General features: G+C 38.3%; 1 protein-coding gene across 5 annotated transcripts in view; it reads left to right on the top strand.

The window, feature by feature from the left end:
• pdlim5a (PDZ and LIM domain 5a) overlaps positions 1 to 12,310 on the top strand; it is a 59,463-nt gene that overhangs the window by 12,823 nt on the left and 34,330 nt on the right. For all 5 annotated transcript variants that reach the window (XM_031308683.2, XM_031308686.2, XM_031308689.2 and 2 more), the window contains exon 3: positions 881 to 1,032. In XM_031308683.2, the coding sequence (XP_031164543.1) occupies positions 881 to 1,032 (152 nt within the window). The remainder of the gene's footprint in view (positions 1 to 880; positions 1,033 to 12,310) is intronic.

The following is a 12,310-nucleotide window of genomic DNA, read 5'->3' on the forward strand; positions in this document are numbered from 1 at the left end:
AAGTGGATGGTATGCATATGTAATGATGCATGCAAAAGAGATGTCTGGCTTGTAATTGCTGTTTCCTCAAAGCCAATAAAACTGGTATGTGTCTACACCTTATAGCTTCGTCTAATTAGCTATTTGTCACCTTTTTAATTGCATTTTATACAGAGTATAATGACATAATTGCTTTTTACTAGGACTAGACTCACTGTAGTTGATCTTTAGTGTAACACAAGATAAGCTAATTTATTTTCTCACAGAAGCACACATTACAAACACCAAATTCTAAATAAGTTTTCTGCATGTCAACTACCATGGTCTTGACATACAGAAGGCAATATTTAGAATAATAATCTAGCCTACATTTGTTATTGCTGTGTTCTTTGTGATCAAATTTAATTTTCAACATTTCTGGCCATTTAGCTTTCGGATACATTTTCTAAAAATAAAAAATAGATATATAGTCTTGATTTTCATTAAACAAGATACTAATAAGAAATGGCTACATACAGTAGTGTAGAATGTGGACACAAGGTTTGCATTATGGCTGTAATCTTTTTTCTTCTCACATGCTGTGGTTTCAGGAACTTTTTTTTCTTTTCTCTAACGAGCTGTAAGCCCAGTATGACAGCATGTCATAAAGAAGAAACAAAGGTAACTCAGAGATGAAGGCTGCTGCTATTAGACACGCATCAGTGAATGTACAGTAGACGTACCATCATGTGGTAGAGGACCAGGTCTTTCATTAACTTTGCCCAAATACTTCTGTAATGGAATTGATCCATAAATCCTCTGATAAATACAAAGTGAATGTTTCCCACCCTCCTGCTTAATAATCCTGACTGTGATGCTGTTTGTTATGTAGATAATATAAGCGGTTTTTGTGTCTCTGCAGCTGACAGATGGTGGGAAGGCGGCTAAAGGTGGCATTGGTATTGGAGACATGGTTCTGTCTATTGACGGCATCGCCACAGAGGGCATGAACCACCTGGAGGCCCAGAACAAGATCAAGAGCAGCACTGGCAACCTAAACCTCACCCTGCAGAAGTAAGCCTGTGTGTGTGTGTGTGTGTGTGTGTGTGTGTGTGTGTGTGTGTGTGTGTGTGTGTGTGTGTGTGAGTGGGTGGTTATGAAACCAAACTTAAACCACTTCACTTTAAAATGATTTAACGTGTGAACATGAGTGGGAAGCCATTTATCTCTATGACAACACAGGATCCATACATTCCCTTTTCAAACACAACCCATCTCTGCATCAAATTTAAAGTCTGTGCTTCCCCTTTGAACCCCAGCTATCCCACATACAGGCAGATGTTCACTGTTTTTGTAGGAGTTAATCTTAGCTCTAACACACAGCAACACCATTAGTTCTGCCTGATCTCCCATTCCCTGAAGGAAAGAGAAATAACTGAAATCACAGCACCCCCTCTTCCCCAAGGTCTACTCTTCAGTGTTTGGTGGAATCCGTACAGTGGAGCTGATTTATCACAAGGAGTTGTTTTGCTGTGTGTGTTTGTGTGTGTTTGTGTGTGTGTGTGTGTGTGTGTGTGTGTGTGTGTGTGTGTGTGTGTGTGTGTGTGTGTGTGTGTGTTTATATTGGTTCTCATGTGGTTTGAATTGTCCAGTTCCCTGGCAGCACCTGTAGGCATGCGTGTGTTTTCATTTAAACACTGTGAGATGTTCAAGGCTCCTATACTTGTCCTTTTTGGATTCGAGATCATGAAAGTTGTACACGGTACATATAAAGAATGAATGGATTTTGCTATACATTGAATTAGAATTGACATAATTGAAGTAATAAAATGCTCAGTTTTCTTTTATTTATGTGTGTTGTTTTTCTCTTCATCTGTATCTGTCTGGTTTTTCCATTCTGTCCTCCCTCTGATCGTTTCATCTTTCTGTCACCACTCCCCTCATCTGAGGCTAACTGGGCATGTCCTCAAATGATGTCCAAATGATGAGAGACCAAAGATGTTTGCTTTTGGTTGAGTAGCAGAGAACACACACGGTAATACCGCAGGTCTTGTAGTAATTCAAGGTCAGTGTGGGATTTCCTGTGAAAGAGAGACCCATGATCATTTTTTTTTTTTTTTATGATGAGTGAAGCAGGTCTTAGAATAAAACTTGGCTAAAAGTCATCAATGGATGATTTATTTGTCAAAGTGGGAGTTCATATTCTGATGTATGGCCAATGTTTTGACTCTGAAGAACGTCAACAAGTATTGCTGTGGAAGATATAGAACCAATTGGTCTGGCAGTCAAATACCTTTAAGCTGTTTCACACACAGACACATTGATAAAACATCATAAAAAGCTTCTTACTGATTGAGTTTTTTACGATAATTAGTTTTAAACAGATTAGAGTGTAGTTTGGCTCATGGTTTATATAGTGGAGCAACATTACCACACATGCATCTGTTTATAGAGTTTGTCCCTCTAAAGCTGCATTAAAACATGTGGATGAGCCGACTAATGGATTCAACATTTCTGTGCTGCATCTAACATTTGGCATATAGTGAAAGAGGTTGATATGGTCTCGGTGCTTTGCAAGACTCCTCACATAACTAAAACCTGCCAAACATATTATTTATTATTATTACTGGCACGCCATATATCTTCTCTTAAAGGAATAGTTTGACAGTTTTGGAAATATGCATATTCACTTTCTTGGCAAGAATTAGATCAGAGGATTAAAACCACTCTTCTGAAGCTAAAGCCAGGAGATGGTTAGCTTAGTTTAGCATAATTTCTGGAAACAGGGGAAACTACCAAGGTTTTAACAGCTTTGTCCAAAGGTAAAAAAAACCCTGCTCCACTAGAGGACGTCACTGCAGATATAGTATATATAGTATATGCATATAATCTCACGTAAAACCGCAAACGTTGTTTTTACACTTCATTGTTTGTACAGATTAAACAAATGTGATATAACATATTATTCATTGAACTTTAGAGGTGCTGGTAGGTGGATTCTTTACTGAAATTCAAGCATTTTTCCCGAACCCATTTAACATTCATTAGTCTTTTCACAGTTAATTATTTTCAACTGCAGTGACGACCAGGGCAAGATTTGTATCCGTCATTGACTTTTGTTTTAAATTACTTAATTTAGGCTCCAAAGGAGCTGCCAAGTGCCAGTGTACTGTAACCGAACAAATCTCATGTAAGGGTGCGCTTGTTTTGAGGACCAGTTAAAGGATGATCTGTTCTGCATCACTCTGTGCCCTTGAAGGGCTGATTCATGCCCTATTGGAAACACATGGAACGGCTTGTTTAATTAAGTGGCAGTATTATTTTATTTAGGCTGTTTGACCAGGCAACCACTTTGGGGACAGCTGGCTCCAACTTCTGCTTTACTGGAATACTTTAAAGTCCAGGAGATTGACAGAAATCCCTGCGCCTTCTCCAGACCCAATTTACAATAACAAATAAGATCAGAGTTTCAATGTTTCTTTCTGTTTGTTGCTTGGCATTCTTTGGCGCTGTGAGTTAGACATACTGTATATCCAAAGAGTGTCATGCCTAGGTCAACATCTGGACTTTAATGGGTTTACATGCGTAATGGAAGAACCAATCTAGTCTCTTGTTTCTGTTAGTTTTTATAGGTGTCGCTCACTTCTCTTCTCATTTTTCCTTTCTCCCTGCAAATTTTGATTGGGTTTGTCACTGGGTCAGATAGCAACAGGAATTATAACAGTGAGAAGATACAGAGAAATGTTAACAATGCATGTGGCGTCTGTATGTGTGTATTTTAAAAGGAGACAGGTTGTTATTCCTTTTCCAAATAAACAAGTGATGGGGAAAAGAGATGGACAGCAGATGTGTAGACAAGGACAAGACAAGGAAAAGCTGTAGAATAAAATGGTTTCTGCAAGAAGAATTTAAACTGATAGAAAGCTGAATTTGTCCCGGCCAACATTATTTTCAAGGATGACAATGCAGTTGGAGGGCCAAATAACTCTAATAATTTAGAGGGCCAAATTATCCTATCACTGACTGGAACTTGGATTTATTCCCTGAAAAGTAAAGCTAGATAAATGCATGAATGCAAATACTATTGTTACCAGTTTGATCATCACACACCAACATTCATTTAGCTGTCTGTGAGACTTTCTTTATTTCAGTGGAAAACATATTACACTGATGTAGTTTTGGCACCTGTTACCTGCATTTCAGTGCCGCTTGCTTTAGTGTAAGTTTGTTGTTACATGTATTCCAGCTCAGATCTTTCCATTTTAGCTGATCTATAGCAAAATCTAAAACCAACACAAAAAATAGTCCCTTTGATGAGTAGATTAAACATGTCTTTGATTTTCTGTGACTTATTTTACAAACTCTTGATGTAGGTTTTGGCAGTCACCCTATCATGGTTTTCGTGTTACAACAGCAGGTTTTTTACATCACACAGGTTTTGTACTTGAAAAGCAGATCTCTCTTACATCATCAAAGGGTGTTTTATCAGTGTCTTTCATCCAGGAATGATCCTTCTTTTATTGTTTTATTACATTTTGTTAACTTACAAAGATTACTTTTTTTTTAATAGGGTCCATCTCACTTAGTTTGTTTCAGGATTACTACTGGAAAGACACATTATTCATGATTAGCATGAATTTCACTGCTACATCTCAGCAGATAGGGCTGAACTACATTCTGATATAGCAGCTAATGTCTGGCAATGCAGTGTGTAAATTGAATTACATGGCTGTAAGTCTGCTTTATCACAGCGTGACCGAGTGAGAGTTTCTGTATTCTTTCAAAGATCTATATCACATACAATGATCCAGTTAACTGTTTAAGCCTATCAGTCTATTTTTATTTTTACAGTATATGTACCATAAGTTGCATTGAAGGCAGTTTTTCTCAGATTAATTTAGATACATTCCCTGTGTAACTGGAATAGCAGTAGAGAATAAATGGTGACATACTGGTCTGAAGTGTTTGTTGTTTTACTTGACATTACAATCGTTGCCTGAGTTTTTCTTCTGTCTAGGAATGCACTCTGTATTGTTACGTTAATAATATCTCTCAAAACACTAACTTTCAAAAGTTCATGACCTTTGGAGCTTTCACAACTATCTGTTAAACAGTGTTTAAATACTGAAATAAGCAGAAATGGGAAAGATTGAAAAAGCTAAAAGAAGTAAAGTTAGGAAAATGAAAATGACTGCATGGCAAAGAGATAAAAGAGAGACACATAAACAAGCATGGCGATGGATTCTCCAAGGCCGCCAGTTTCTGATCAACTTGGTTGACATCTGCAGTTTATGTAAACGGTGGATCACCATGCTCGATGGCAACAGGCGAGAACGTTAAAACATCACTTCTCTGTGTTTAGATTCATAGATATCCATAAAGTTTTTCTATGATTCATTCTGCACAGCTGTGGAGAAAATGCAGTTGAGTTTCTGGGAATTTCTTTTGTCAATGAATCAGTTTTCCATTTTTATCTTCATCGTCAAACTGAATTTCATTTGATGAGACCTATAAAAACAACTAATATCTTGCTAGCTAGACAGACTGTTTTACTATGAGGGAGATATCACCACATGTGGAGCACATGTGTTTATAACACACACACACATAGACTGGTTGTTAAGGTTTTAGTACGTTGAACTCTTTCTAGCAAGCAACAGCACATGGATGACAATGTTTTTTTGCTACTTACCTACAACAGCAAATATGTTTTTTTATTAACAAAATAAAGAACCATTATTGAAATAGCTGCAACGTTGCAAAATGTTGAAAACATTTTCCGATTTTCTACAATATCTGGTCCTACCAACTAAAGCGTGATTTATTCATTCATTCATTGGCATGTTTAGACACTCACTTTATTAACATTTAACCTAAGCTACAGTTACCATCTTTTATTAACGTTACCCAACCATACTCAGATCCCCGGTCTCCGGTCAGTCACAGTCACCCCGACCAACTCCCACTGATTCGCACAGCAGGCACACAGTATTGCAGTACCTTCCACAACCATAATTCACACAAATACAATTGTTAAAACAAATAAGTAGTCTATTAATGTAATTACAAGGAGGAGTTTGTCAGGGAGATGTCAACAGAGCAGGGTGAGGTCAGAGGAATAAAATAGGTTATGTGGAAATAAACTGATAAGGGTTGTGGATGAAAAGATGCTGAAAGATTACAAGGAAGTAGGAAGTAGAGAGAGAAGGCAGGAAAGGGAAAAGGGACAAAGAAGGAAGAGTGAGAAGCTGACATTGGAGATTAAATGAAAGAAAAGGATTAGAACTGAAGTTTAAGGGTTTGATGTGAAAGCTAAGAGAAGAGTGGGGTCTAATATTTAGAAGTTGAGGAATTACAAACGCAGAAGTTTCCTCCCTGCTGATGACTTTGTCCTGAAGCAGTTCCCCACGTATAGTGCAATCACAAAGTTTCAGCAATGGCATTATTTTCTTTAGAGGTATACCAGTACGTATTAAGCTATTCATTTCAACCAATCATCCCATGCCTCAACAAAACCACCTTTGTATTTCACTGCTATGCACTTCAGCTGCCAGTGTCTGATTAAATGCTTTATTCCCAACAGTAAAGTCTTTTTTTTCATTTGACTATTTAATGGGCCGGTGTGCACGTGTGAGTTTTTCACCAGTGGTGGCACAATCTCAAGGTCTTGATGTGTTTGAGGGAATTTAATAGTACAAACTGAAATGCAGTTGACCTGATCCACTCACCCAAATATAAGCAGGCACATCACAGAAGGCTGCAAATGAATGCACGATTTAAATAAATGTACGCAATTACGCAAAGAAGAAAGGTTTTGAAGCAGCTTTTGTTGTGCTCAGTTAATTGGTCCCACTTCTTTTTTTCAGAGCATAGATCTCACACTGTTGAAAGGATCTCAAACAGGATAATTACAGTGTTTGACTAAGTCTAATTCATAATAGTGGAGCTGTATGTGCTCATGCAGAAAGCCAGAAGGACAGGCCCTTTTAAATCATGATAAACTCAATCAGGTTTTAGATCTCTTCTGCATGTGCGGTAACGCTGAATTGCACCGCTGTGGTGTTGTTGTTTTGCTGCAGCGACACTGATTTACAGACCCCCCTTTCACATGCACAAACACACACATCAGTCAGCAAGGAAGTTTAGGTCACCTCAGCACTTTGTATCTTGCACACACATTCATTAGCTCTCCCTATTCACATGTAAATTGAATCTGAGGAACTGAATATTTTACACAAGGTATTATATCATTTAATGTGCCAAACGAAGACATGCACACACACACACACAGACAGATCCCATGGCAGCTGCAGGAGTTATTTAGGTTGGGTGAGGGAAGTTTATGAAGGGTTGGGGTATACGTTTTCATTTTGTTTACATTGCATTCTCTGAATAGAGACAACAAGATCCCTGGAGTTGTGCGTGTTTATGCTGATGCTTGTGCACAGCCCTGTGCCCAACAAACACAGGCACATGATATATTGGCCTGGCCACTTCTAGCACAGAGGTTCATATCATTTTCGAAAACTGACACACATCCGTCCTCCTGTAGGCACATGCATGACTAATAGGCTCTCATCATATCAGAAATATGACAAAGTATATGTTACATAATTACTCATTTGATGTATGTGTCAGTTACATGTTTGTAGGCAACACATATACTTTAATCAACTGATCTATTGCCTGTTTTTAGCTTACACTTTGAAATGAAACCCAGAATGGACGGCATGCTTTTTTTAAAAACTGACCCGCGAGTAACAAGAACAGCGTGTTTGAACAAGCTTGGCTTTGAAGAAGAGGCATAATTGGATTCCCTGTTTACAAAAGACTGGAGAGACCATGCTTTTACAAAAATACCTGGGTTAATGCAACTACACTTCAAACATTTGGCCTGCCCAAGTGTTTCAGAGCGAAAAAGGGCAACTTTCTATGAAGGGGCACATAGAGGTGTAAAACAGAAAAAATATTACACTACAGTGGAGAAAAAAAGTGTGATATTAAAACATTAAGAACCCCTACTCTAACATGATAACCCCTGGTCTGTATTTTTATATATCCCCACATTCTCACTTTGTTGGCCCTGGCTTTTCTAATACTGCCATTTACACTGGAGATAATGTCAAGAGGCCAAGGAGAATTTAAATCTAAACTCAAGCACTAGTCTACGTGGGGTGGTTAATGCTGTTCATAGAACTTTCAATCTAAAAAAAAACTTAATAAAACTAATCAAAATGTGGTAGATAACAAGTATAGTATTGGCTTGATTAGTTGGAACTTGTGAGACTTGTACTGTAGCTGCAGAAATTCACAGCCCTTTGCAAATCCTCTGTACTCATAGACCCTGTGCAGCTGCCATTGTCACTTACTCGCCTCTGATATTTGCCAAAGATGTTCCAAAGCCAAGACGGCTAAACTGGGTTCACCTGTCTCTATCTCTCACTGGTCTGTAGTATTTGCTAAAGATCATCTATAACTGATGGCTGTCATCTTTGGCTAGGCTTTTAGTATTTGCCAGTAATATTCTAATACCAAGAGAATGCAGCTACAGCTACACACACCTGTCTCTGCCTGTCTCTTGCAAGTCTGTTTTCACCAAAGAAAATATAAATCCCAAGAACATTAGGGGTCTGTGAATGTAGCCCACAGATATTCTGAGGCCAAGAACACTGTGTTTAGCTCATCTGTCTCTGATTTTTTTTTTTTATTCCTCTCTGCTATTTGCCAAATATATCTTAGTGTAAGCCAAGAGCACTCATCTTTAGGCCAGCCAGCATTGTTAAATGATACCCAAACGGGCCACGGGAACAGTGCGAAGAATCATTTGTACTGATTCAAAGCTACATTTCATAAGCGCTGAGTAATTACTATAAATTACTTTCAGCGTATAAGACACAGTCAGAACATAAACTGTACACTCAGCAGTTTGGTTCCAAATAAAATAAACGTCTAGTTATAGTTACGAATGACTCTATCATTAATTGTAATCACCATGTTTTAAAACACAATACATGTTCCAGATTCAATTTACCGTCTTCTCTTGTAGTTCTCACATTAAACTTTAAGTCTACTTTGTTATCACTTCAGATTGGCTGGGATAAATTTCATTTCAGCCAAAGGACTCATTATGTATTTGTTGTTTCCCTGATTGATTTACATAACCAGATGACACCATGTTCAACTCAGGCAGAGAGTGTAATCCTAAGGAGCATACTGTATGTTAATAACATAATATATGTATAATGTGGATATATATGATGCACACATGTACATACTGATGCAAGTGTTCTAGTGTGTACCTCGTGCACTCATCCTTCCCTGATTTTTTTCCACCATTATCCTCTTCAGGCTCATCTGTTGAAAATACTATGATTTTATAGTGGGGGAAAAAGAAGCTGAAGGAATTCCATAACTTCAGGCATTTGTTCAATGTCAGAGCCAGGATCATTTTATGATCACTGTCATATAACTGACATCGCTGTCGTCTATGTTCATGACTCTCAGCGTCACTCAGCGGGCCCCTGCGTGTGTGCGTTGGGCCAGGTAAACAGAAACAGAAAGTTGGACCGAGAATCAAAAATAAGATGAAAAAACATTGAGGGAAACAAAATAAGCCAGTAAATCTTGCACCTCTGTGAGTGAATCATCTGAGTGATACTGACGCACATCAATATCCATAACCCTCTCAACAGACCTAAGGCCAGATGTTGAATGTGGAAAACACTTCCTGGTCCAGCTGCGGATCATTTTGATGGGCAGGTTGTCTGAGCCCTGAGTGTTAGACCCAGCTGGAGTGCTGTCTCTTTAGTCTGTCTTTCTTCTGTTTGATGTACTGCGTTGTTTCTGTTTCTACTCCCTTAAAAGAATAACTGTGTGCTGCTGCAGAGAAAACTAGAAGCTATAAAGTAGAAAATAGCAGAAAATAAAACTCACATTCTCTCACATTAAATGCACATTTCAGGTGTACCCTTCATTATTCTACAGTTTATTGTTCTGTTGAATACACACATTGATGATGTAGTAATTGCATAAATACATAATTTGAGACCATGGTTAAGTGTTGTAGATCTTACAAAACCACAGCACTAAAGGCTCATTAATCTTGTATCTGTGCTTTAATTCATCCCATTTGGGGCCCCTTAGAATCATATTGATGTCCTCATCCAGTTTGGGCCCCCCTGTACCACTGGTTTCCCTTACGGAGGCCCAGCATGTACTGAGTTTGCCTTCAAGGAAGAGATTCCTTAACTCCCTCTGTCCAGGACCCACACTTGGGAAACAATGCAATCTTCATATGAGTCTCATGAAATCACACCAGGACTTTGGTTGTGTTGGGTTGAACCTGAAACACAGTACAAGCTGTACGTTAAATAAATCTGACAGCACTGACATGGCTTTGATAAACCCAGATTTGCTCTGGGGATTAGCCTGGTGTTTCTCCAACTCCTCCGGTTTTAAAGTTCTAGTCAAGATTGTTAATCAGCTGCAGTGAGAAAGAAAGCTCAGTTTAATGATTTCTATACTGTATGTGTGGTTGCAGTGTGGACATGTCTGGTATGTCTTTCACAAATAGGCTGACCACACTTAACTTTTACTGAATTACACTTTAAATCCTTTAAACGATGATGGCAATTTTCCATGTGGGAGTTGCCGTGAAGTGTTCACAGCAGTATGGCAGTTGGCATTATGGGATTACCAGGTCAAGAGTCATTAACAAAGACCGAAAGAATGCTTTAAACATGCCAGGTTGTGTTGCAAGGAAAGTATCAATATATGTGCTATTTGGGTGTGTGACTGCAACACGTGTGTGTTTGTTTGTGTCTGTCCTTTTCCTTGTGCTCGTGTGTCTTTTTTAGCAGCTCCATGTGAGCTCCTTTGTTTATATGTACAGTTTCTACTTCTTGGTCAGTCTGCTATGAAACAAAGCTGTAAAACTTTAAATTAGGTTTCAAAAGACAACACAGGACTCCAGTCCTCCCATATACTTATTTTACTGCTCAGAGACAGCCACTCAGACTAACTTACTTAGACACTTAGACACTTCCATTAAACCAAACATTACTGTTTCACAGAAAGAGATATATATTTGCATGAATGTAATGTTGGATCTTTGGAAAACATCTAAGAAGAATTACATGCTTTAAAAGTACAGATACTGCTCATCTGTTTTAGTACCTTAAATGATAAAAGAAATTTGGTGTGCCACTGGATGCATTTCAGCAGTAACTCTTCTTTTTTCGTTGTCGTAAAAATGTCCATACATTGTATAAGATTTTACAGCTTTTTGTCTCCGATATATATCTTCTCCACCCTTCTGTTTACTAATGGACATCAGTCAAATATGTATAGCAGCTATATTTCAGTTCCTGTGCCTCGTATTTCTATTTTTACACTTACACTTTACATTCTCAGACATAATCTATTTTCATCTAATTATTTTTGTTTTATAACCTTTATTTAGTCAAGACTGAGGTGCAGTTGGTCCTTCCTCCTCTTCCTGTGGAGCATTAGTTATAGAAGTGCTTCTGTGCTCTGTTGGGGTTATGATCCAGTACTGTTGACCTTCAGGCTGTTGGAGACATTGCCTCCTTTCTCCTGCCCTGGTGGGGTTTAACTTAATGTGCCTGTTTCCTCTCATGGTCTGCTTTTAAGAACTCCTTAGGGTACTGGTCCACTGCTGTGTGTTTTTGTTAGAAATTGAGCTACCATAGAATGTGCTTGTTTGTTGCTATGCTTCCACAGGAAACACAGTGGCTGTGTTGCATCTTAAGGCATTTTCTGTCCGTTCATTTTTATTCAAAAAAAGGACATTCTGTGTCATTATTAAATCTCCAGCTAAAATCAATAGTTTTTTCACAGATTTGGAATACGAAAATGTTATAAAATGTGTCTTTATGTACACATTAGACAACCAGAATAGCCATCTTAAAACCTACCATACAGAAAGAGATATTGACCTAGATGTGAGGGTCAGGTCAAGTCTGTATTGAGCACAAATCTTTGTTTTTCATCAGATAAACAGACAGCAAGCAGCTAGTGTGAGTGTGTGGACCCGTACCCTCAGGCTTTTTGTCTAGCTATATTGATCTGTGGCATAGGATAAAGAAGCAAGAACAGTACAAAAAATATATAAAAACACAACTCCTTATTTCTAACATGGGCTACATGGGGTGTAGCGTTAGTTTGTCTTGAATGAGAAAAACTGATGGAAACACAATCGTTGAAACAATCGCAGAAATTCAACAATGGAATGTTTTTTCTTCCGTCTGCGACTGTAATCGTTCAAACATACTTCCAGTGTTCCCAAAGTTGATTTATTTGACTAATATTTTTGCAGTAACACCACTCTAGT

The sequence above is a fragment of the Sander lucioperca genome, chromosome 2 (genome assembly GCF_008315115.2).
Source record: "Sander lucioperca isolate FBNREF2018 chromosome 2, SLUC_FBN_1.2, whole genome shotgun sequence".
Taxonomy (NCBI): domain Eukaryota; kingdom Metazoa; phylum Chordata; class Actinopteri; order Perciformes; family Percidae; genus Sander; species Sander lucioperca.